Consider the following 26858-nt stretch of genomic DNA (forward strand, 5'->3'; position numbering starts at 1 on the left):
ATACTTGGTTCAACTGTTTGCTCTCCTTGAAATGAATGCCTCCTCTGTGCCCAGCTAGCAGTTACCCATCCTTTAAAACTCATCCCCTTTAAGACGTGCCCTGCCACGTGTAGATTTGGGTTAAGTGTCTCAATAAAATCTTAAATGAATAAATGCATGGCTAGTAAGTTATTTTATTGTGTATTTTTCCTTTCAAAGATTCAAATGCAGTGATAGGTAACTTGAAACTCCATATAGGCAATGTTGGTTAGGAATTACAAATTTAGAAAAACTGTCTCCTAGTATCTGCGTAGGAATCTTTGGGGTCTTAGGGAGAGGGAGAGACTATGGACTGGGGACTAGAAATTGATGGCCCTAGATTAAGGGATGTTCTCTCTCTTTCACCAGGTGACCCTGGTGAAAAGAGAAACTTTAAAGCTGCTTAGAGTGTATCTGCTGGGTGTGGTATAGGTTGTTGATTTAAAATGAAAGACTTTTTACTTTAAGGACAAAGAAGCTTTGTTCCAGCAGCTCAAATGTGACCAGTACAGTGTATTGGTTCTTAACCCTTTTGTGGTCAGAGGCCCCTCTAAGAATCTAGTGATTCTTTCCTCAGAAAAAAAAAAAAAAAGGATGTTTATAGACAGAATTCTGTGGTACAGAAAAGGAAAGCTTTCTTTCCTCTTTCTGCTCTTCAGAGATATGGCAGTAATCCCTAACCTAAGAATAAATTCTTTGCAAAAACACATTGTTATACTTATTTTTTAACTTCTACAAAGAAGGATTAATTGATAATATAGTTGATGTGATAAGAGACTCAGCAATTTTATGTGGTAATATGTAAGAAGGAATAACTTAACCATAAGATGACAGAATTTAAGTACTACCAACCATTTATTGTTTTTGAACAAATACAAATATATAAGTACTTAAGGTACAGAGAACTCATGATGCTCTGATATTCAATATTTTAAAATCTTGCACTACATACACATGCTACTGAAAGTGAAATCTCTGAATTAGCTGCATCCATCATCAGCGACATCACCTGGGAACTTATTAGATAGAAGCACAAATTTTTGGGCTTCACTGTAGACTTACTGAATCAGAATCTCCGGAGAGAAGGCCAGAAATCTTTAGTAACGAGCCCTGCAGGTGATTCTCTGGTACACTAAAGTTTAAGAAGCACTGCTCTGGACCAGACATTTACAATACTAGCATCCTTTAAAGTAGGCAGTTTGTACTTTTAATCATAGAGTTGTTAAAATAAATGCTAATAAAGGAATGAAATATTAGTTATTGTTTTATTGAATGTTTGTTATATGGAGCATCATGAGCTTTACATTCATTGTTTTATTTTACCCAACCAAGAACCCTTCTAGATAGGTGGTATTATTTAAGCATCAACAAATGTTCATTAACTTTTACATGTGCCAGTCATTATTCTAGCCACTGCAACACAGCAATAAATAGAACAGACATAGTCTGTGCCCTCCCAGAACTTAATGTTCTAATAGGACAGACAGACAATAAGCAAGTAAAGTGGAATTTCAGGTGCTATGCATGAAAAATGCTATGAGTTAAAAACAGAAAGGTCTTTCTTGGGAGTGGCCATCTGAGCAGCAACTAAAATAATAGGATCAATCTATGAAAAGGTTTAAGGGAAGAGTATTTCAGATTCTTATTCTGGAGGTAAGGCTGAGAAAGGTTAAGTAACAGCCAGTAAGTGCTAAAGCTGAGTTCTGAATCCTAGATATGTGACTCAGGTACATCTACATCATATATGTTATGACATTTTCCTAATTTTATTTTTCTTCTTTCTGCTTAGCTTTATTTTCTAAAATTTTTTAAGCAACATGTTAATTTAAAATTCTAGTTAATATTTATAAAATAAACCTCTTCTGTGTTTTCCTGACTATGTAACTGTTATGTACCCAATACCGATCCGCATTTATTATTCTGAATGAATAGCCATTTTAATGAAAAAAAGATATAAATTGAATTTCCAATAATGTATTCTTAATAAGAATAAAAAACATATTTTGGAATAAAAAAGGCCAAAATAGAAATTATATTTATACTCTCAGTAGGTGCAAATATAATGTTTTAAGATATACTAGAAACGATGTCATTGGTATACTGATGTTACATATTTCAAACAGTATTTTGGCAGAAACTAGTCATTCATTCATGAAAGTGATTATAATGTTCATTTTGATGACTTTTTAAAAATAAGAATAATTATAGGTCTTAATCTTGGTGTCATCTATTATTAGTAGTAATGTTGAAGAATTATGTGTATAGTTCTTTTAGCTTTTGAAACTATGAATTAGATAGCAGGGAATGTTTAAATAGTCGAGCAAAGCGTCAATAGTGGACGCTAAAGCACAAAACCAAGGGATAACAGAAGTAAAAAAGTAAAATCTTCTATACTGACTTATGAGAATATATCTTGGTTAAAATCAGTTGGGACTGATATCAGTGTCGGGTTGAGAAAAAAGTATGTAACCTAAAACACAAAAATATTCATGGTTAGAAATCATCAGTATACAGGTATGTTTAAGAGTCTAGCACAAGGGTTCAATATAAGCATTATAGACAATTAGTCTAACTTCATAAAAAAGACAATAGATAATTTTCATTTAGATATTCTGAAGACTTCACAACTACTGATGTTTTATATGTACTGGTTTTTACCAGTATTATATCAAAAATGTTAAAACCAGTGAGCAAAGCTATATTTTCTCAGAATATATATGTATTCATATATACATATATGAATATATAATGTCAGAACCACTGACGTTCAATTAATAGAAAATGATCAATGTTATATTTTAGTTTATATTGAACTAACTTATTTATTTATTTAATTAGAGACAAGGTCTCACTCTGTTGCCCAGGCTGGAGTGCAATGGCAAAATCTCGGCTCACTGTAACCTCTCTACCCCGCTTCCATCCCCCACAGGCTCAAGTGATCTTCCTACCTCAGCTTTCTGAGTAGCTGTGTTACAGGTGTGCACCACCATGCCCAGCTAGTTTTTTTGTATTTTTTTTTGTAGAGACAGGGTTTGTACATGTTGCCCAGGCTGGTCTTGAACTCCTGGGCTCAAGTAATCAATTTGCCTCAACCTCCCAAAGTGCTAGGATTATAGGTGTCAGTCACCGTGCCCAGCCTTTTTTATTTTAGAGACGGGATCTCAGCATGTTGCCCAGGCTGGTCTCGAACTCCTGGACTCAAGCAATCCTCCCACCTCAGCCTCCCATAGTGTTGTAATTACAGGCACGAGCCACCAGTGCCTGGCCTAACTTACTTTAATTGTCAAAAAAATTACTAGTAAACTCAGTCTCCTCCCTTGCTTTAGTTGAAAATGTAAGCTGCTTTCTGACTTGACTGCAATAGTAACATGTGTAGGGTCTACAATTTTGGTTCCCTTTAGTATTCCTAACCATTGTGTTCTCATTTATATTATAAATCACTACAAAGCATTTTGTCTTCCAGACACAATTCTAGGCACTTGAGACTCATCAAGCAACCTTGTAGGCAATAAACAAATCATAGTGTGTATTATATTAGGTGATAAATACTGTAGAAAAGGGGAAAGTCAAGCTGAGTAAAGGAAATTGGCCAGTGAGGTGTTACAATTTCAAGTAAACTTGTGTTCAGGGTAGGCCTCATTAAGAGAGTGACTTTTGAACAAAGACCAGGTAAAGGAGTTAGCCAGATATGTGAGGGGAGAGGTGTTTCTGGTAGAGGGAATAGCAAGATTAAAGACTCTAAAGCAGGAGTGTGACTGACTTGTTGAGAAATGACCTGAGTCCCATATGGCTGGACAGCAGTGAGTGAAGGAGTGTTAGAGGTGATGGGGATGGGCATGGCCACAGGCACATGACACAGTTCTTATAGAGCCATCTTAAGGATTTTGCTTTTACTCTGAGAGAAATGAAGATCCATTTCAGGCAGGATCATATAATAAGAATTATATGATCTGATTTATGTTTAAAAGAATCACTCAGACTACTATGTTGAAAGCAGACCTGTTAGGAGGCCACTGCAGTAATCCAGGCAGGAGATGGTAATGGCTTGCATCAAGGTGGTGGTAAAAAGTGATCAGAATCTTAATAGGTTTTGAAGGTAAATTCATATTTGCTAATGAATTATATGTGGGTCATGAAAAGTAAAAGGAATGTAAGCTATAACATATTAAAATGGACATGTCCATTTGAGAGTTGGACTTATGACTCCTGGAATGAGCAGCATATGGATCATTATTTAAACAATGAAAGTTTGAAGAGAGGACCAAGGACTGAGCCCTGGGGTACCACTGTGTCAACCACTTATCAGGAAGAAAAGGAGAAATGAGTGAGATAGGAGGACAATGGGAAGAGTGGGTCCTGGAAGGCAAAGTAAACACATAGTGTTGAGGAGGTGGGATCAACTGTGTTAAGTGGGTTGAGTAAGATGGGGTTGAGAATAGACCTCTAGATTTAGTAATGCATAGGTCATTGTGGTCTTTTCAAGTGCAGTTTCAATGGAGTGGTAGGAGCAAAAGTGGATAATGTCAGCAGATGGAAAATTTTTTATTTTCTGGTTTTTAATATTATACTATGAATACATAAGTATTTAATCTTAATAAAGTAAAGAAAAAGTGAAAAAAGAATGGGAAGAGATGAATTAAAGAGAATAAGTGCCAGTATCTCAAGGAGTTTTACTGCAAAAGAAAGTAAATAAATAGCTAATAAGGGAAGTAGGGTCAACAGAAGTGGTTTTATAGGGTTCTTTTTGAGCTGGGGAAATATGTTTAAATGTCATTAAGAATCTTCAGTAGATGGCAAAAGATGTAAGTGAAAGGGTACAATTACTGGATCAATGTTCTTAGGTCATGGTGACAGGATCTGGCATATAGGGTGGAGGATGGCTTTAGATAGGTACATGAAGTTCTGGAAACAGGCAAGAACACAAAGTATAGATGCTAGTAGGTGAATAGGTGTGGTGGTAAAAGTTATGTTTATTTCAGTTATTTTATTTCCTCTTGTTTTCAGTAAAGTAGAAAGTGAGGTCCTCAGTGGAGAGTGAGGATGGAGGAGGATATATTGAGGGGTTTGAAGAGAGAGGAGAAGGTATGAAATACTGGCAAGAAGCGTAATGGACTTGGGGCATTGAGTATGACAGCCTGGCAGATGAAGGATTCACTTGAGGTTCATGGTCATGAATGTAAGGTGAGAGACCAGTCAGCATGGTTGCATGCTTTTCTTCCACAAAGTTTCACTGTAGTCTTGTAGAGGCAGACTACATAGAGAGTTAGATAGAGTTAGCCAGGATTAGAGTTTAGTTAAGCAAGTATGACCAAAGAAGAGGGGAAGGGGAGTCGAAGTACAAAAGAGTGATGCTATCAAGGGTATGTGTGAGGAATTGATTATTTTGATTGATCATGAAATTTATATTGGTAAGAAGGGGAATGAGGCCATTGCAGCACTCACTGAACTACCAGCCTCTATGACCTTGGGGGTCCCACTTGACTCTACAAGTCAACCTACAGAAGTAGGGTAACCTTTTCTACCTTCGTAGACCTTTCAGGGTCTCCTGGCTTCCTCAGTCTAAGATCCCCAGACCATGCTTAACCCCCCAGGCTGTTTCCTAACCCTGTTCAGGCAAGGTGTGCTTCACTGCCTGTTGCTTTGTCTTAGCAAAAAAAAGAATAAAGTGTTCTACTCAGTAGAAGATAATGCTGTCCTTAGGGTTCTCTGTGAAATTGCAACTCATGTAGGCCTTTGAAAGAAATGTGCCAATATATGGCACATTATATAATACATATAATACATACACACACATACATAAGAGAAAAAATATATATACATACATACACATACATAAGAGAAAAATTAGTTCATTATATAAATAAAACAAGAAGATGCATAGAAGCAAATTACAGCTATTCTGGATTTTTTTAATTAGTGTTAATTTCACGTGTAAGAATAGGTATCAAAAGCAGGAAACTGATGCCTCTTCTCTTTGAACATGACCACAGTTTACTTATAAACTATTAACAGATAAGAGTTTTCAAGACAAAAATGTATATAAAATGAGCATTATCAAGAAATGTGTATGAAGATTGTGAATTGCTTAAGGAAGAAAAAATATTCTAAGTTGACAGATAATGACACATCCCAAAGATTTTAGCAAAGGAAGTCAGCCTTTGGTCAGTTTTAATAAACAGAGCAATGGTAAAAGGATCAATTCGACAGGAAGAGCTACCTATCCTAAATATATATGCACCCAATACAGGAGCACCCAGATTCATAAAGCAAGTCCTTAGAGACTTACAAAGAGACTTAGACTCCCATACAATAATAATGGGAGACTTCAACACTCCACTGTCAACATTAGACAGATCAACGAGACAGAAAGTTAACAAGGATATCCAGGAATTGAACTCATCTCTGCAGCAAGCAGACCTAATAGACATCTATAGAACTCTCCACCCCAAATCAACAGAATATACATTCTTCTCAGCACCACATCGCACTTACTCCAAAATTCACCACATAATTGGAAGTAAAGCACTCCTCAGCAAATGTACAAGAACAGAAATTGTAACAAACTGTCTCTCAGACCACAGTGCAATCAAACTAGAACCCAGGACTAAGAAACTCAATCAAAACCGCTCAACTACATGGAAACTGTACAACCTGCTCCTGAATGACTACTGGGTACATAACGAAATGAAGGCAGAAATAAAGATGTTCTTTGAAACCAATGAGAACAAAGATACAACATACCAGAATCTCTGGGACACATTTAAAGCAGTGTGTAGAGGGAAATTTATAGCACTAAATGCCCACAAGAGAAAGCAGGAAAGATCTAAAATTGACACTCTAACATCACAATTAAAAGAACTAGAGAAGCAAGAGCAAACACATTCAAAAGCTAGCAGAAGGCAAGAAATAACTAAGATCAGAGCAGAATTGAAGGAGATAGAGACACAAAAAACCCTCCAAAAAATCAATGAATCCAGGAGTTGGTTTTTTGAAAAGATCAACAAAATTGACAGACCGCTAGCAAGACTAATAAAGAAGAAAAGAGAGAAGAATCAAATCGACGCAATAAAAAATGATAAAGGGGATATCACCACCGACCCCACAGAAATACAAACTACCATCAGAGAATATTATAAACACCTCTATGCAAATAAACTAGAAAATCTAGAAGAAATGGATAATTTCCTGGACACTTACACTCTCCCAAGACTAAACCAGGAAGAAGCTGAATCCCTGAATAGACCAATAGCAGGCTCTGAAATTGAGGCAATAATTAATAGCCTACCAACCAAAAAAAGTCCAGGACCAGATGGATTCACAGCTGAATTCTACCAGAGGTACAAGGAGGAGCTGGTACCATTCCTTCTGAAACTATTCCAATCAATAGAAAAAGAGGGAATCCTCCCTAACTCATTTTATGAGGCCAACATCATCCTGATACCAAAGCCTGGCAGAGACACAACAAAAAAAGAGAATTTTAGACCAATATCCCTGATGAACATCGATGCAAAAATCCTCAATAAAATACGGGCAAACCGAATTCAGCAACACATCAAAAAGCTTATCCACCATGATCAAATGGGCTTCATCCCTGGGATGCAAGGCTGGTTCAACATTCGCAAATCAATAAACATAATCCAGCATATAAACAGAACCAAAGACAAGAACCACATGATTATCTCAATAGATGCAGAAAAGGCTTTTGACAAAATTCAACAGCCCTTCATGCAAAAAATGCTCAATAAATTCGGTATTGATGGAATGTATCTCAAAATAATAAGAGCTATTTATGACAAACCCACAGCCAATATCATACTGAATGGGCAAAAACTGGAAAAATTCCCTTTGAAAACTGGCACAAGACAGGGATGCCCTCTCTCACCACTCCTATTCAAAATAGTGTTGGAAGTTCTGGCTAGGGCAATCAGGCAAGAGAAAGAAATCAAGGGGATTCAGTTAGGAAAAGAAGAAGTCAAATTGTCCCTCTTTGCAGATGACATGATTGTATATTTAGAAAACCCCATTGTCTCAGCCCAAAATCTCCTTAAGCTGATAAGCAACTTCAGCAAAGTCTCAGGATACAAAATTAATGTGCAAAAATCACAAGCATTCTTATACACCAGTAACAGACAAACAGAGAGCCAAATCATGAATGAACTTCCATTCACAATTGCTTCAAAGAGAATAAAATACCTAGGAATCCAACTTACAAGGGATGTAAAGGACCTCTTCAAGGAGAACTACAAACCACTGATCAGTGAAATAAAAAAGAGGACACAAACAAATGGAAGAACATACCATGCTCATGGATAGGAAGAATCAATATCGTGAAAATGGTCATACTGCCCAAGGTAATTTATAGATTCAATGCCATCCCCATCAAGCTACCAAGGAGTTTCTTCACAGAATTGGAAAAAACTGCTTTAAAGTTCATATGGAACCAAAAAAGAGCCCGCATCTCCAAGACAATCCTAAGTCAAAAGAACAAAGCTGGAGGCATCACGCTACCTGACTTCAAACTATACTATAAGGCTACAGTAACCAAAACAGCATGGTACTGGTACCAAAACAGAGATATAGACCAATGGAACAGAACAGAGTCCTCAGAAATAATACCACACATCTACAGCCATCTGATCTTTGACAAACCTGAGAGAAACAAGAAATGGGGAAAGGATTCCCTATTTAATAAATGGTGCTGGGAAAATTGGCTAGCCATAAGTAGAAAGCTGAAACTGGATCCTTTCCTTACTCCTTATATGAAAATTAATTCAAGATGGATTAGAGACTTAAATGTTAGACCTAATACCATAAAAACCCTAGAGGAAAACCTAGGTAGTACCATTCAGGACATAGGCATGGGCAAAGACTTCATGTCTAAAACACCAAAAGCAACAGCAGCAAAAGCCAAAATTGACAAATGGGATCTCATTAAACTAAAGAGCTTCTGCACAGCAAAAGAAACTACCATCAGAGTGAACAGGCAACCTACAGAATGGGAGAAAATTTTTGCAATCTACTTATCTGACAAAGGGCTAATATCCAGAACCTACAAAGAACTCAAACAAATTTACAAGAAAAAAACAAACAACCCCATCAAAAAGTGGGCAAAGGATATGAACAGACATTTCTCAAAAGAAGACATTCATACAGCCAACAGACACATGAAAAAATGCTCATCATCACTGGCCATCAGAGAAATGCAAATCAAAACCACAATGAGATACCATCTCACACCAGTTAGAATGGCAATCATTAAAAAGTCAGGAAACAACAGGTGCTGGAGAGGATGTGGAGAAATAGGAACACTTTTACACTGTTGGTGGGATTGTAAACTAGTTCAACCATTATGGAAAACAGTATGGCGATTCCTCAAGGATCTAGAACTAGATGTACCATATGACCCAGCCATCCCATTACTGGGTATATACCCAAAGGATTATAAATCATGCTGCTATAAAGACACATGCACACGTATGTTTATTGTGGCACTATTCACAATAGCAAAGACTTGAAATCAACCCAAATGTCCATCAGTGACAGACTGGATTAAGAAAATGTGGCACATATACACCATGGAATACTATGCAGCCATAAAAAAGGATGAGTTTGTGTCCTTTGTAGGGACATGGATGCAGCTGGAAACCATCATTCTTAGCAAACTATCACAAGAACAGAAAACCAAACACCACATTTTCTCACTCATAGGTGGGAACTGAACAATGAGATCACTTGGACTCGGGAAGGGGAACATCACACACCGGGGCCTATCATGGGGAGGGGGGAGGGGGGAGGGATTGCATTGGGAGTTATACCTGATGTAAATGACGAGTTGATGGGTGCTGACGAGTTGATGGGTGCAGCACACCAACATGGCACAAGTATACATATGTAACAAACCTGCACGTTATGCACATGTACCCTAGAACTTAAAGTATAATAATAGTAATAATAAATAAATAGAGCATTACTAATGAATGAAGACACTTAAATACATGAGAGAAAATATTATTGTTTTATCGCCAGTGATAGCAGAATTAGCACTCAAGAGCAGAAATTTGTATATTTTGACATCAAAGCTGGGAGGCTCACTCTCTGTGATACATAAGAGACCTGGGGGTACCACACATACGTCTAAGATAGCAACAACAAATGACCTTGTACCTTTTGTGTAGACACCCTCAAGAACTTGAAAATAGGAAATAGGATAATTCTATAATAGTTCAACTATGAAATCAACATGTAATAGTGCATCAGAACAGCTATATGCAAAATAATTGGGAAGAGACAAAGCAAGATAGCTTCTAGAGCAGTGGGACTGTACTTGAATTTAAACATATGTTTACTTTTAACATAAACATAAAGCGAAGGAAAGAATGCATAATAGAAAAGCATTGGTCAATCTTGGACACACACCTCACCCTACCCCAGTAAAAGAAGTGTCCTACATACAAAAGATAGGCTCTTCCTATTCAGGTGAAGCAATGTGTCTTAAACTTCAAACTTTAGTTGCAAGACTCTCACTAGGGTAGAAATGGAGGCAGGGAATTAATACCAGTGAATGATAGGCATTTCAAGTTCCATCAGCACGATATCCGTTATTTATGATTAGTGAATCAAACTAATCACAGTCTGGTATTATTCAGTATTCTGATGCTGATTCTCCTTATCATTTTATGCTCATCCAGTGATCTAATTTATGATAGAGCTCACATTTATTGAATACTTAGAAGTTACCAGACACTGTAAACCAGTAAACTTTATATCTATTATCTCCTTTAAGCCTCACAAGAACCCTGTGAGATAGGTACCTTTGTTATCTCCTTTGTACACAGAAACACAAAGTAATTTGCCTAGTGGCAGAACTGGGATTCAGACCTAGGCAGTCTGCCTCAAGATTATCTGGAACAACTATGCTATACTACCTTGGTTTTTCATGTATATCTGCATTATAGGGAGAGAGTACATCGATCACAAATTCTTTAATTATTTTTTGTCCTGTCATAGTGGTTTCTTAATGGTGATAATAAAGTGACCTCTAATGATGGTTTAGCAGAGAGCCAAATTCTGGAATCGGCAGCCTAACAATGGTACTAGTCAGTAAGATTTTTGTGACTACCTCCTCGGCTGCCATGGCCAGTGTTTCCCAGTTATCTTTTGGCTGCATCTGTGAGAGGGTTTTGTAGAGTTATAGTCCTGGTGCTAATCTCCTAGATATTCTGAATTAATTGGTCTGGGATGGAGCCTGTGAGTCAATTCTTTAAAAATTCTAATTAGTGATCATGATGCCCATTTAAATTTTAGAACCACTACTTTAGATAATGCAGTGGCCATTTCTCTATTAATTTGTCCAACAACCTAGTTCAAATCTAAGAAATAGTAAAAGTAGGGAATTCACTTAGTAAACATGAGGTGAAAGTTTAATGATGTCCATGATTAGGTAAATATAAAGGGCCAGGCATGCTGGCTAATCCCAGGACTTTGAGCAACTGAGGCAGGAGGATCCCTTTATTGCGGGAGTTTGAGACCAGCCTGGGCAATGTGGCGAGATCCTGTCTCTACAAAAATTAAAAAAATTAGCCAGGTATGGTGGCCGATATGGTTTGGCTGTGTCCCCACCCAAATCTCAAATTGAAGTGTAACTCCCACAATTTCCATGTGTTGCGGGAGGAACCCAGTAGGAGGTAATTGAATCATGGGGGCAGGTATTTCATGAATAGTGAATAAGTCTCATGAGATCTGGTGGTTTTAAAAAGAGGAGTTCCCTTGCACAAACTCTCTCTTTTTGCCTGCTGCCATCCACATAAGATGTTACTTGCTCCTCCTTGCCTTCTGCCATGATTGTGAGGCCTCCCCAGCCATTTGGAATTGTAAGTCCAATAAACCTGTTTCTTTTGTGAATTGCCCAGTCTCAGGTATGTCTTTATCAACAGTGTGAAAACGGACTAATACAGTGGCCCATGCCTGTAGTCCCAACTACTCAGGAGGCTGAAGCAGGAGGATCACGTGAGCCCAGGAGTTTGAGGCTGCAGTGAACCATGATCATGCCACTGCACTCCAGCCTGGATGACCAGGCTTTCTTTCTGTCTCAAAGAAAGAAAGAAAGAATAATAAATAATAAGTATAGATATTATATGAATTTTTTATTTTGATGCCAGGGACCAAATGTTATTAATTCTAGGATGCATTGCATAGTGGCTTGGATTTTAGGCCTGGAGCTGCGCAGCCCGGGGATGGATACCATCTCTGCTGCACAGCTGTGCAGCTGGGAGCAGCCTACTCAGGCTGTCCAGCACTACATTCCTCATTTGCCAAAGGAGGATAGTAACTGTCCATACTATAATCCATACAAAGTTCTGAGCCCAAACCTGATATTTGGTTAGTGCTCATTAAATGTTAGCTAAGTTGTTGCTTAAGTGTTTTCCCACCTGAGGACATCTTTGGTGAGCCTAACTCCCTTTCTGACCCTGGTGTTTCTTATGGGTATAGAATCTGTGTGGAGTAGCTGTTGAGAATGAAGACTGTACTTGGTCTGCATACAGAGTCTTAACCCTAGACTAGGACCTTTTTAACATCATTCTTGGACCAATTGGGTTAACCACTACAGCGGTTGAGCAGTTAGAGAGTTTGGCGTTAAATCTTTAAGATATTTTTAAAATGTGCTGTACTGCTAGTATGGACTTCAAATTATAAACTAAGAATTAGAGGGGAGTTTTGTAGTAATGAGAAGTTTTTTAAGCATCTAAGGGAAACCAAATCTTCATTTTACTTTTTCCCAGTTTCACCGAACTTCAAGCCTGGATTTCCTCAGGTTCTAATTTACATAAGGTTGTGCTTTATTTGACAGTTCTTAAAAGCCATGTGGGAGATGTATCTTCTAGAGATTTTTTTATTTAAAGGAACAAATAAACTACGAAAAGGGCTATAGACTGTTTAAAAGGAGATCTAATTGTACAACTAGACATGTTTAAGGCTCTTAAAATAAGGGATAAGACATTCTTTTTATATATATTGTAGATCTATGTAAATAAAATGTGAAGAAAATGTATCACACATACTTTGGTTAAGAAAATGGATTCAAATATTGGGTTTAACCACTTACTAGCTTCATAATTTTAGACAACTTGCTTAAATTCTCTACTCAATTTTTTATAAGAGGCCAAATGCTATCTAATTAATAGGAATGTAGTAAGGATTAGATTTTTAAACTGTATTGGATTAAATACATGTTGGTTAGGATATACATGGACATAAAATGTTGAACACATGTGCATATTTAAGATAATGCCTGGTACATAAACCCATTAAGTGTTAACTATGATAATAACAATAATGACAACCACCACCAAACCATCCAAATGAAAAAGAAAGCAAGTCAGAATATTACATTGTTCAGCATCTTAAAGTTGTCTTTTACTAAAACTATCTGAAAAATAAACATTGTCAGGAAAAACAGTTTTTGGTATTAGCCTCTGAAAAAAAAAGTTTTCAAAAATTCACATTAAGACTGGGTGCAGTGGCTCACACCTGTAATTTCAGCACTTTGGGAGGCCAAGATGGGCGGATTACTTGAGGCCAGGAGTTCAAGACCAGCCTGGCCAACATGGCAAAACCCCATCTCTACTAAAAATACAAATAATTAGCCAGGCGTGGTGGTGGGCACCTGTAATCCCAGCTACTAGGGAGGCTGAGGCAGGAGAATCACTTGAACCCGGGAGACAGAGGTTGCAGTGAGCCGAGATCATGCCACTGCACTCTAGCCTAGGCGACAGAGCGAGACTCCATCTAAAAAATAAACAAACAAAAATTCACATTAGAAAACCTGGATTTAGGTCTTTGTGCTGCCATTCACCAGAATAGGCAGGTGACTGGGCCTATTGAAACCTCTTTTCACCAGCAAAAGTGGAATAAGATACCCTATCTCAGTTGTTGGTGTGAAAATAAATTCACCTCTTGATAGGAGGGATTCTGTCTCCATCTAGAATAGCACCCTTCAGTAGAGATAAAATGTGAACCATGTGTATAATTTAAAATTTTCTAGTAGCCACACTAAAAAAGAAACAAGTAAAATTAATTTTAATAATATATTTAACACAATGTCTAAAATATTGTCATTTCAACATGTAATTAATATAAAAATTATTGAGATTACCTTTTCTTGTTATGTCTGAAATCTAGTGTGTATCTTATACTTACATTACATCTGAACTTAAACTAGCCACATTTCAAATGCTTAGTAGCCACATGTGGCTAGTGACTAATGTATTGGGCAGTCCAGATCTAGAATATAGATTAGTATTCCCCATCACTGTTCTTGGGTACTGAGGCTGCTTTGACCTTAAGCAATTAGCATAACTTTACTCTTTAATGGGTGCACCTTTGGGTGCTTGAGCCCTACAACTCTTTCATGAGCAGCCTAGCTTAGTATAGCTTCTGAGAGGATGATAGGGTCCTACCCTTAGCTTTTTGGCTGATCCAGGTGAGGACTTGTTCTGGGCATGTCACATACCTCTCTATTTGGTCAAGCCTGGTAGACAACCAAGGATTGCCAACCCGTTGAGTATGATAAACCTTTTGAACCACAAGGATCAGAGCTCCATGTCAGGATGGAGGCTTTTAAAATCCCTCCACTCTTGTTTCTCTCTCTCTCTCTCTTTCTCGCTCTCTCTTTCTCTCTCTTTCTTTCTCTCTCTCTTTCTTTCTTTCTTTTCCTCTTTCCCTCTTTCCCAAATTTCAGAGACTTATCTAGCATCCCTGGGAAAAGAGCAAATACCAGCAGTCCTCTGAAGGAATTCAGCTTCTCTGTGTTCTACTTCAACATGGCATAATAAGGCAGTCCTCTCTTCCCAAAGATTATTTTGACTTGAGAAGACATTTAGAAACCCTTTTGGGGACAAGAAATTTGGGAAGAAGGCAAAGTATTCAATTGTACATAATAGGTCTAGGCTAAGCTTTTTATATCTAAGCTTTTTATTTTTTTAAGGTTTTTAAGGTTTTATTTTTTAAGGTATTTATTTATTTTGATACTGTCTTTTACCCACATTTTGTGAGAACTATCGTGAAGGCAATGTTATCCTAATAGCTGTGTGTAATGGTGAAAAGAGGTAGAGAGTACGGGATTCAGGTACATTCATCCAACAAAACACTGCTCAAATGTCACCAACTTAGGGGTTACTAAGAGGTCCTATCCTGATCACTTTATTTAAAATAGCTGCCACCTCCCAGCACCCTGTCTCTACCTTCTTTTTTGGAGGCGGAGGGGCAGGCAGGTAAAAATATCACTTATCACTAACTAAAATTATTTGTTTGCCTTCCTAAATGAAGTATAGGCTCCATAAGAATTTGGGCTTTGTTTTGTTGGCCCCTGCATCCCCAACTCCTAATATAATGTCTAGCATTCAGTAAATTCCTATTGAATCAATGAATAAATAAACAAAAGGAAATTCTGCTAATCTCTGTATGTACTAAATGATTTTAAAATTGGATACCTGGTAGAGTTCTTCCATGGCCATTGTTGCTTTGGCCAGTATGTGTGATACGTTTGGATTTTCAAACCTAATCTCACTTGTAAGAATCCTAGTGTTTAGTTTTGACCAATCATTTTGGTAAACTTTTAGATAGTGTCAATCATGAGGAGTGAGAAAGAAGTAGCTTGAAATGCAGCTGTGAATGGGGAGTAGGAGAGCCAACCTATGCCATGTGAAAACTTCAGGTTATACAGGGTAATAGAATGGAGAAGGAGTATTGGGATGAGGAACTGAATTAATATTTTATAGCTCAGGTACTGTAAATTTTGTCTAAAATTTTGGGGCAAAACATTGGCATAATGTGTAGTAGAAGCTTAGTTGAAAGATGAGAGAGATTTATAGCTAGAGAGATTAGTAGTATTTGTAGGAAATGTGGGCTATATAGGCTTGTGGCCCCAAATCCACAAGTCATATTTCCATTGTCTTTGTTTAGAATCTTTATTTGAAATTTTATTTATCCCTGTCAGTTTTTCAGTCATTCTTCCAATGTATGTCATGCCTTTGTCCAAACTTGATACCATTATTCATACTTTGTGCTCCATGGAATTATAGTACCTATGAGCAGAAACTCATTACACTCTGCCAAGGCCAGCAAAGTCCATTGTAACTCCCAGTTTTGTCCCTGGAGCACCCTGCCAATAAAAGTAATGCAAACAGGTTGAAAACTCTCAAGTTGTATTAAGAGTTATTTATGCTGCATTTAAATAAATGTTTAGCAAAGGAAATGAATGCAGACTTAGTTTTTACCTTTTTCTGTCCTTCCTTAAATGCGAAAAACCTATTTTGTGTAAATACACTAGCTTTTTAAGTTTAATATGATGATGAGTAGAGTAGTATTTGGTGTGTGAATGTATTTAAGAAAAAAATAAGCAAAATAGTGTATACTTTTTATTTGTGGCAGTTGACTTTTATTTCAGTTGGGTTTTATTACAGTGTTAACAATTGTTAGGTTTTTGAAGTTTAATTAAATAATGATATTCTACTTGTAGGTAATTAAGGTCTGTTTCTAATTACATTTAGTTTAACATTAAATGAGCGTTCATATGATGCATTTTAACCTAAAGTCTTCTTTCTTCTTAGTCTGTAAGACTTGTATTGTTCAGCACTTTGAAGATAGCAATGATTGCCCAAGGTGTGGCAACCAAGTTCATGAGACAAATCCATTAGAAATGTTGAGGTAAGGATGTTATATTTTATAGTTCATCTAATTTACATAAATTGAATAGGCTCTTAATTTTTATTATATGTCATAATATTTCATGTTGTCTTGACTCAGTTAATATAGGTCTTGTGATTTTTATTTTAAAGCATTTTATTTTAAAGTATTTTATTAAGGAGTATTAAAAATAAGATTTTACATCTTAAATATTTAAGAAATACATTTCCAAACTAAAAGTATAACTTTCTCTGAGGCTGTAAGAGTGACTTTAGGTTACAGGCATTTTTAGTATTTTAATAGTCTACATTATGTTGAGCTACATGGTAGTAGAAAGAGGGAGAACTCATAGAAAGACTAATATTAGGACTATTAATTTTTTAATTTACTGTATATTCAAAAAAGTACACAAACATTTATGTAAAACTTAAAAGATTTTTTTAAAGACTACCATTTACTTATCCCTCAACTTTAGCAGTATAACCATATATATACATATATATATAATATTTATTTATTTATTTTGAGACAGAGTTTTATTCTTGTTGCCCAGGCTGGAGTGCAATGGTGCGATCTCAGCTCACCACAACCTCCGCCTCCCAGGGTCAGGTGATTCTCCTGCCTCAGCCTCCTGAGTAGCTGGGATTACAGGCATGCGCCATCATGCTAATTTTGTATTTTTAGTAAAAACGGGGTTTCTCCATGTTGGTCAGGCTGGTCTCGAACTCCCAACCTCAGGTGATCTGCCTGCCTCAGCCTCCCAAAGTGCTGGGATAAAGGCATGAGCCACCACATCTGGCCTAATCATATATTTTTAAAACTAGAAGTAGTCTATGAGATTCTAATCCAAATCCCTTTTTTCCCAATTAGGAAATTGAAATCTAGAGAAGTGATATGACTTGACTTAAGGTTTCACAGAATACCTGAAATGTCACTTCCCAGCTACAGTCCGTGTGTCCTCACCACTAGACCCATTTTCATTTCATTGTTCCCACCATAGCTCTAAGGTGGATCACCTGTGTATCTTTAAGAAGCTACTCATCTCGAATCCAGTGAAAAGCACAGAAGGGGTCAATTCCAGAGTTAGCTTTTTAGTACTTTTGAACTTAAAAAAAAAAAAAAAAAAAAAAAAAAAAAGCTACTCGTCTAAAGATAGAGCTAGATAGTCTCTGGAACCTTTCATAACTCTCTTATCTGTGTGATATTTGCCATCATTCTATAAATCTGGATTTGCAAATCTTACATTTCAGCCTTTTGATTTTCAATTTTAATGCCTGTTTGGGATAATTTGCCTACAGGTAAATGTCTAGCCCTGTAGTTTTCAAAGTGTGGTCCCCAAACCATTAGTATCATGTTAGAAGTGACAGTTCTCAGACCACACATCAGACGTGCTAACTCAGAAACTTTGGGATTGGAGATCATTTAGTTTAGCAAGCTCTGTAGGTGATGCTAATATATGCTAACATGTGGGAACCACTGGTCAACTCTGGTCTGTAATTCTGAAGCAAAGCTTGTTCTGGTTGGATTTATATCAGTGCCTCTCAGCCAGGGGTGATTTTGCTCCCGGGATACATTTAGCAATATCTGGAGACATTTTTGATTGTCAGATCTGGGTGAGTGCTCCTGGCATCTAGTAGGCAGGGGCCAGGGATGCTACTAAGCATCCTACAATGCACAGGATAGGCCCCACACAGCAAAATTTATCCAGCCTAAAATGTTAGTAGTACTGGAGTAAGGAAACTGAATAAAGTAAACATTTTCTCTCAAAAAATGTTTTTCTTAATTTTAAAATAAAAAACTGCTAATATCCAGTTGTAATGAAAAATTATTACCAACTGTTAATAAAAACTATAATAACTTATTTTTATTAAAATAAAAAAAAGTTAATAAAAACAAACAGTTAATAATTATTACCTTCTCTGTTCTTAAAGGGCCACATCGTAAGGCAGTTTATCTTAATCTTTTGATTCTGACCATTAGATACCTGAAGGAATCCAGTCACTGTTTAATGAAACCTGCTCCCTTGGCTAAAGTATAACATCATACATTTTTAAACTTTTTATTTGGAAATAATTTCAAACTTAGAATCCCCCAAATAAAAGTAGTACAAGAGCCACGTGCATTCTGTTCACCCAGATTAGCCTCTTATTAACATTTTCTCTCGTTTGCTTTATCATGTGCATATGTGCATTGCATGCTTTATTTTTTCTGAACTATTTGAGGGTAAGTTACATGTATCATGGCCCCTTACTCTTAAATGCTTCACTGTATATTTCCTAAGAATAAGGATATTATATTATGTAACCACAGTATGATTGCGTTGGTATAATAGTTTAACCTAACTACCATATTCCAGTTTTCTTAATTTATCTAATGATGTCCTTTATAGAGATCTTTTCTTCCTAAAATCCCACCAAAATTACCACAAAGGAATTTTTTTAAAGACATAAACTCAGAGATAATAAAAACAAGATATCCTATATCTTTGACACCTAGGATAGCTCCGGAAACATGGTAGGTTCTCAATAAACACTTTTTAAAGGATAAGAAGAAATGGTAATAGAAGAGATGTCAGCAGAAACTGAAAGCTAGAAAGCAGACTGGTGGTGGTGATAGTTGAGCAAACCTCAGAGGCCTGAATATACCAGGAGATTAAGGAGGTCGTAGGGAGCAGAAGATCTTTACCAAAGTTTCCTACAGCAGGCTGCTTCTTTTTAGCCAAAACTAGATTACATGACAGTCTCTAGGTAAAGTGATATGGTGGGTTTTGAAATGCTTTAACAAATCATGAATTATCCCTGAAGGTGGCCACATTGCAGCCAGAACATAATTGGATTTTGTTAGCCAGAAATAAGGGGAATTTAGGCTCCTTCATTAGAAGCGTAAATTGCCTGTGACACATGTAGCAAAAAATTTACCTTCTATGTACTTGTTCACAGGAAGTTATTGGGAGATGTGCTGGAGCATAAACCAAGAAAGAATAACTGACTCTAACATAGTAGAGAGGTGAAGGGATATGACAATTGTGCAGCAGACCTGGAGAATAAGCAGTCTGTATTTGTACTGTCCAGTACGGTAGCAATTAGCCACATGTGGCTGTTAAGCACTTTCGATGTTGCTAGTGCAACTGAGGAATGGAATTTCTAATTTAATTTCAATGAAAACCTGAAGCAGTGTAAATATTTTTCCACTAAGTATAACTTTAATGTTCAATAAATAAAAATTACCGAATGTATTATTAAATTTATTTTAATATATAGCAAAACATTAAAGTTAGTTTTACATAAAAAGTATAAAGTACTGGTGTTAATGTGCCTACTAAAAATTTAAAATTACATATTTGACTCACATTATATTTCTATTGGACATCACTGATACAGACAATAGAAGGAAGATGGAGAGCTCCATGAGGGGAATCATTCATCAGCAAATATTTACTGGATGCCTGCTATGTCTGGGCACTATTCTAGGTGCTTGAGGTCCATTCACAGACAAAATAAAGATCTTTGCCCTTGTAGATTTAATAATTTTGTAGTGAGAGACATTCAATAAATCATATAATAAGTAACTTACATGGTATGTTAGAAAGTGAAAATTGCAAAGGCAAGAAAGGGGAAAGTGTTGTGGGGTGAGGAGGTCAAGAGTGTGAAGGGAGGGGCAGATGGCAATTTTAAATAAGATGGTGATGATAGGCTTCTGTGAGAAGGTGAGATTTAAGCAAAGACTTGGAGACTGTGAGAGGTTAACCATGGGTAGGTCTGGGAAAGCATGCCTATTCCAGGTAAAGGAAGCAGCCAGTGCAGAGTGCCTAAGTCAGGAGTGTATCCACGCCTTGTTGGACGACCAGCAAGGAGACCTGGGCAGCTGGGGAACAGTGAGTGAGGGACAGAATACTGGGCAACAAGAGCAGAGAGATCATGAGATTCCAGATTGTGAAGAGCCATCTAGGCCACTGTAAACATTTTATCTTTCACTCCGAATGAAATGAGGAGCCTCTGCAGGATTTTGGTTGCAGGATTGATCTGATATGAACATTTTGATGACTGTATTGAGAACACCCTGCATATAACACGGCAAGGGTAGAAGCAGGGAGAACAGTTAGAAAGTAATTGCAATTACCCTGGTGAGAGGAGGTAGCAGTAGAGGGGACAAGAAGTGCTCGTGTTCTGAATATATTTCGAAAGTAGATCCAGCAAGGTTTGCTGATGGATTGGATATAGGATATGAGATAAAGCAAAGAGTTAAACATGACTTTAAGATTTCTGACCTGAGCAACTGGAAGAATGGAGTTGCCGTTAACTGAGTTGGGAAGATTAATAATAGAGCAAGGAAGGGGTAGATCAGGACTTCGATTGTGGACATGTTGAGTTGTTTCAGAGAAGAGAGAAAGTTGGTAAGCGGATATATGGGTCTGGAACTCAAAGGGAGAGGTCTGGGCTGGAGGAAAACATTTGGTAGTCTTCAACATACAGAAGATCTTTCAAGTTGTGAGGCAGGATGAGATCACTTCAGGGAGTGAGTACAGAGAGATATGAGTCAAGGACCAAGGATTGAGCCCTGGAGAACTCCAGCATTAAGTGTTCAGAGAGAAGAGGAGGAGCCAGCACAAGAAACTGAGAAGGCACAACCAGTGAGGTAGAGGAAAATCCAGGAGTGTGTGGGGCCCTAGAAGTTAAGTGAAGATAGTGTGTATGTCAAAGGAGACAGAGTGATCCACCTGTATCATTTGTTGTTCATGGCTACAAGTAAGGTGAAGACTGAGAATTGATGGTTGGATTTAGCACAATGGAGGTCATCAACCTTGAAAAGAGCACTTTCTTTAGAGCTGTGAGGCCAAAAACCTAACTGGATTGTTTTAAGAGAGGAAAGGAGGGAGAGGAATTAGCAACAGTGAGTATAGTATTGACACCTCTTTCAAGGAGTTTTGCGACAAATGGGAGCAAAGAAATGGGGTGGGGGAGTGGTTGCTGTCAAGTACAGCCAAGAAGGTTCTTTATTTTGTTTTGATATGGGAGAAATATTTGAAAGGAATGATCCAGTAGAAAGCAGAGTTAATCATGTTGGAGAGTAGGAAATGGAATCTCACAGCATAAGAGGAGACACTGGTTTTCAATGGGAGCATTGACAAAAAAATTGTAGCAACAGGCAGGCAGGCAGCGAGTACATGGTGCAGATGCTGTAGGTAGGTATGGTGGCTGGGGCCTGTGGAATTTTGTTTTTCATTGCTTTGACATTTTTCATTGAGAAGAAAATGTTTGTCGGCAAAAATTAAGGATAGAGGAAAGGGATTTGGAGAGTTAGGGAGAGGAAAAAAAGCATATTGTCCAGGGGAGTGAGAGAATCAGTGCACTTGTGAGTGTAGTGTGATTCCTGGCAAACTTAAAGGCATGTTTGGGTTGTAGTTAGGAATTTGAAGGGGTGTGGTTGTGTTTTTATCCAGCCATGGGTGCCAGTGCAGAGTTGATGGAAAGTTGGATTTAACCTGAGTTGTACTAAATAATTTTGAGCAAGTAAGAGAGACAAATCAAGGGTACATGTAAGGAAGTGATTTAATGACTGACCAGAGAACAGATTAGTCCTAAATTGGGCTGGAAGGACAGAAAGGACATCAAAGTAGTAAGTAATGTTTCAGAGGAAACGAAATGAAACTAAGTTGGTTCCTGATCTGTTTGTACGTAGTAAGAAGTGCTATTTTTTATGCACTCCTACCATTAAATAGTCTGGGAAAACTATACGAATGACATTGTCTTGAGAATAAGGTAGCATTTGGTTTGGTTGGAGAGTACAAAGAGTATTTGAGCCAGGATGTAAAACATGAGGGAGAAAAATGAATTGGGAAAGACAAGGAATTCTTGGGATAATTGAATAAGCCAGTTGGCTAGAGAAGAGAGACAGTGAGCAAATAGTACCAGTTATGGTTTGTAGGTTGAACTCAAGTTATATAAACACATGAAGCCAGGTAATAGGGAGAAATTAGGCCTTGAGCAGGGAACTAACACAATCAGATTAGTACTTTAGGAAGATTCATTATGAGCATGTCTCTGCTCTGCTCAAAGTAGAATGGTAATTAATTGAAGGAATGGAAGAATTGATGGGGGAATAGGTGGGACAGGTACTGAGAGGGAGCTCTAAATGTGTAAATGAAGGGAAGGAGAGAAGTTAAGATCATTCTCGTATTTTGAGCTGATTTGGGAGAATTATGGTATCACTTAAAAATTTAATTTAAAAAAGCAAGACAATGACTGGGATACTTAGTATTTTATTGGAGGAGGATAGATGAGACAATCTTGACATAGATTAATAAAAGGAGGTACTTGAAATGTTCAGCATCTGTAGAAATATGGAACTTGAACTCAGCAGAGAGATGTGATATATAGGCAGGCAGGCAGGCAGACAGACAGACAGATAGACAGACAGATAGATAGATAATCTGCCTATATGTTAGTTTTGAAGCCACAAAAGCAGATGAAATCCCTAAGGAAGACAGAACTTAGAAAAGGTCAAAAAGTGCAGAGTACAAAGCAAGGGAGAATATCAGATTTAAAAGTAGCTGGGAAAAAGAAAAATACTCAGTAATAAAGAAAGAACAGACTTAAGTAATAAAGAAAGAACAGACTTGAAAATTTTTAAAAAAAGGAAAATTTCAGGGAGGCAGGCGGTGTTAGACAACACTGTCAAACTGCTGCAAGCAATATAGAAGAAATATAAACTTAAAAAATTTTTAAGTTTAAATTTTAATTCTAAAAAGTTTAAACCTATTCAATATGGAAATTTTGAATGCTTCGGAGAGTTCAATAGAGTAAAAGAAGCAAAACAGAGTATGTGACAGAAATAATGTACGTTTTATTTTCACTTTTTTTTCCAGTTAGAAGAAAAGATTGAGAAACAGAATAATAGTTTGAAAAGAGTTAATGAGTTAAGAAAGGTGTTTTTTGTTTTGTTTTGTTTTGTTTTTTAAGATGTGAGAAACCTCTGTGTGTTTGTAGTCTTGTAGAAGAGTAATGTCGTTGAGCAGGATGAAGGAGATGAGGCGGGAAGCGGGTGTTGTGGGGGCAAGATAATGGGATTGAAGACAAAAAGCCATGAAAAAGATGAGTTATATGGCAGGAAAGAAAATAAGAAAAATGTCAAGGTAAATATTTAAAGTTTTCATTTCAGAAGGTAGAACAATAAAGTGGTCTAAATTTCTCAGAAGAGAGGAATGGAGATTATTTCCTTTAGGGGAAAGAGCCAGAGCTGTGGTAGAGATTTTGAGAATGGACGTATCAGCTGTTGCTGCATAACAGACAACCTCTAAAGTGACACTTGAAAAAGCAAGCATTTATTATTCCTCCTGGTTCCGTGGGTTAGCTGGGTGGTTCTTCTGGTTTTGACTGGGCTCACTCATGCAACTGCAGTTAGCTGCGCATTGGGTAATCTGCTGTGCTGATCTTGGGGGATAGGCTGTCTGTGGACTAGTCTAAAATGGCCTCATCAGGGCAGCTTCACTCTCTTCTACGTGGTCTCTCATCCTCCAGCCTTGTTCTCGAGGCAGCAGGATTCTGTAAGAGAGAGAAGTAGAAACAAAAGCATTTGATGCCTCTTAAGGCTTAGGCTTAGGACCAAGCAGTCACTTGTACCACATTCTGCTGGCCTCAACAAGTTTTAAAGCCAGACCATATTTCCAAGGCAGGGAAATAGACTCCATCCTTAGTCAAGGGAGGAATTTCAAAGTCATGCTCTCAAGAGTGTGGTTATAGACAGAGCTGGGGACTGGGACCATTTTTGTTATCAGTTTACTACTGGGAAGGCTGTAAATAGGTGTGTTCCATGGATGGAAGAGTGTGGTATAGTAGATGTGCTAAAATTGTGTATGTATTTTGTAATATATATATATATATGTAAGATACACATCTCAGACTATTTACATGTCAGATTTTGGTGTCTTCATTGTTAGTATTTTCTTTCTCCCCACTTTTGAAGGTTGGACAATACATTAGAGGAAATTATATTTAAGCTGGTCCCTGGACTACGAGAACGTAAGTGGCTCTTTAGGTTCTTGCAGATGTTTGTGTTTTATGAAGTCAACATTTCTATTAAAGATTTCTTGACTTTTATACTCTTTCTTTTAAATTAGAAGAACTTGAGCGTGAATCTGAATTTTGGAAGAAAAATAAGCCTCAAGAAAATGGACAAGGTGACTTTTTCTTATGTCTGTTTCTGATAGCATCTCTTAAATTGGTCAGCTTTTCATAGTTTAGGTGAACTAATATCTCTCTTCAGGCTCACATTTTTCCTGCACAAAATTCATGCACCCTTTTATTTACATTATGAACCTTTTTCTATATGAGATTTTATATAAATGATTGTAAATCTGAAGTCACTTTAATTGAAGGTAATTGGAAATAGAGGAAATTGAACTTTGGGAAGAGAAAAGGGAGATAAAAGAGAAAATTGACTAGATGTTTATAGTAGTAATTTCTAGGGAGCTAAAGGAAGCTGAAGTAAGAAATAGCCACAGCTTGCAACTAAACAGTGAAGAGTTTTTTGTTCTGTTTATTTTGTATATTTGTCTCTATAGGAGAGGGAGCTGAGATGTGGCTGAGAGCCAGATCAGGAGATTTTACTATGCTCTGATACTCTGGAATGAAGTTTTTATAAGTAGAGCTCAGGTGATACAAACTTATATGTCATGAAAATTTAAAAAGTATTTCTGGGTGTTTATGGGAATTTTCCCCATTACCTATGCTGCATGTCCATATTTCTCCTCTGGGTCCCAAGAGACTCAGCAATCAGTAATTTTTAATAATAATTTTTTTTTTTTTTTTTTTTTTTTTTTTTTTTTGAGACGGAGTCTTGCTCTGTATCCCGGGCTGGACTGCAGTGGCCGGATCTCAGCTCACTGCAAGCTCCGCCTCCCGGGTTTACGCCATTCTCCTGCCTCAGCCTCCTGAGTAGCTGGGACTACAGGCGCCCGCCACCTCGCCCGGCTAGTTTTTTGTATTTTTAGTAGAGACGGGGTTTCACCGTGTTAGCCAGGATGGTCTTGATCTCCTGACCTCGTGATCCGCCCGTCTCGGCCTCCCAAAGTGCTGGGATTACAGGCTTGAGCCACCGCGCCCGGCCAATAATAATTTCAGCAAAGGGGCAAACATTACTGAGCAGATAAAAGGCCTTTAGTGTACATACATACAGATATATATATATATAATCCACACAAAGGGATATCTAAAATTATAAGAAAGTATCATTCCCATTGTTTTTTAAATATGAGATTTAATTTAGGATGTCCTAAATATCATTTAAAGTTATTCAGGAATGTGTGTGGGTTCTTATAGGGTCAATTGTGAGTTCAGCCTCCCAATCTTGGTTTTCCCATGAGATCATAGGACTGTCAATTTTACTTCGTTAAGGTGGATGAGATCTCTCTTTTTTAATCTGTAAAATGGAGATTATCATTTTACTAGTTCAACTTAACTGTGCAAGGCTGTTAGAGCAGGGGAAGTTTGAGAATAGTTTTGATGACTAGAATAAGGTAGCAAGAGACTATTTTTTACCTGTAACAACAAAAAAAAATGGCAAAGAAGCTAAGCCTGACCAAAAAAATGACTTAACTAGGACTTGTTTTACCCACGTGTATACTGCAATTAAACAATAACAACCAATTATAGTCGTGGTATAGTAAAAATATAGATAAAGCTAATTAAATATTCCAGTTTTTGACTACCTGTTCAAGAGGACAGGAGCCTGAGGGATTGTCATCAGAAGTTATGTCGTAGGTTTACTCTATGATTATATGTATCACAGCTTGACTTGTGAAGAGCTGTAGCCTACTTTGTGAATTTTATCTCCCTTTTCCTATTGTTTCTCCCTTTTTAAAGTATTTATGGTATTTGGTCTTTAGCTTGGGTGGAGAATTTGGATTTTTTGTTGGAGCTGGGAGTTTGGTTCATAGAAGGCAAACTCCTATCTATGTACATTCTCTATAAATAGGGAGAAGAAAACATGTAGAAAAAAGAGAACCCACCTCCCCACTCTGTGGTACACCTGTAGTGCTTTTACTACAGTCATCGAAGAGGATCAGGCCTGGCACTTTGCAGGGAGGCTTTTCTACAATGTAATGTTTGGCTAGCTAATTTTTTCAAGTTTTAGCTTAGAGATATCTCATCTGGAAATCG

At 37.3% G+C, this 26858-nt stretch overlaps 1 protein-coding gene and 1 long non-coding RNA gene across 17 annotated transcripts in view; one reads left to right on the forward strand and one right to left on the reverse strand.

The window, feature by feature from the left end:
* PCGF5 (polycomb group ring finger 5) overlaps nt 1–26858 on the forward strand; it is a 123010-nt gene that overhangs the window by 63509 nt on the left and 32643 nt on the right. For 4 of the 5 annotated variants that reach the window (XM_007963524.3, XM_073019171.1, XM_073019169.1 and 1 more), the window contains exons 3-5: nt 16626–16722; nt 24664–24719; nt 24818–24877. In XM_007963524.3, coding sequence (XP_007961715.1) covers nt 16626–16722; nt 24664–24719; nt 24818–24877 — 213 coding nt within the window. The remainder of the gene's footprint in view (nt 1–16625; nt 16723–24663; nt 24720–24817; nt 24878–26858) is intronic. The other variant, XM_073019170.1, reaches the window with a different exon arrangement.
* Nucleotides 17820–26858, reverse strand: part of LOC103216248 (uncharacterized) — a 151319-nt gene continuing 142280 nt past the window's right edge. For all 12 annotated transcript variants that reach the window (XR_012094017.1, XR_012094014.1, XR_012094013.1 and 9 more), the window contains one exon: nt 17820–24242. This is a non-coding gene — a long non-coding RNA (uncharacterized lncRNA). The remainder of the gene's footprint in view (nt 24243–26858) is intronic.

This window comes from Chlorocebus sabaeus, chromosome 9 (genome assembly GCF_047675955.1).
Source record: "Chlorocebus sabaeus isolate Y175 chromosome 9, mChlSab1.0.hap1, whole genome shotgun sequence".
Lineage (NCBI taxonomy): Eukaryota > Metazoa > Chordata > Mammalia > Primates > Cercopithecidae > Chlorocebus > Chlorocebus sabaeus.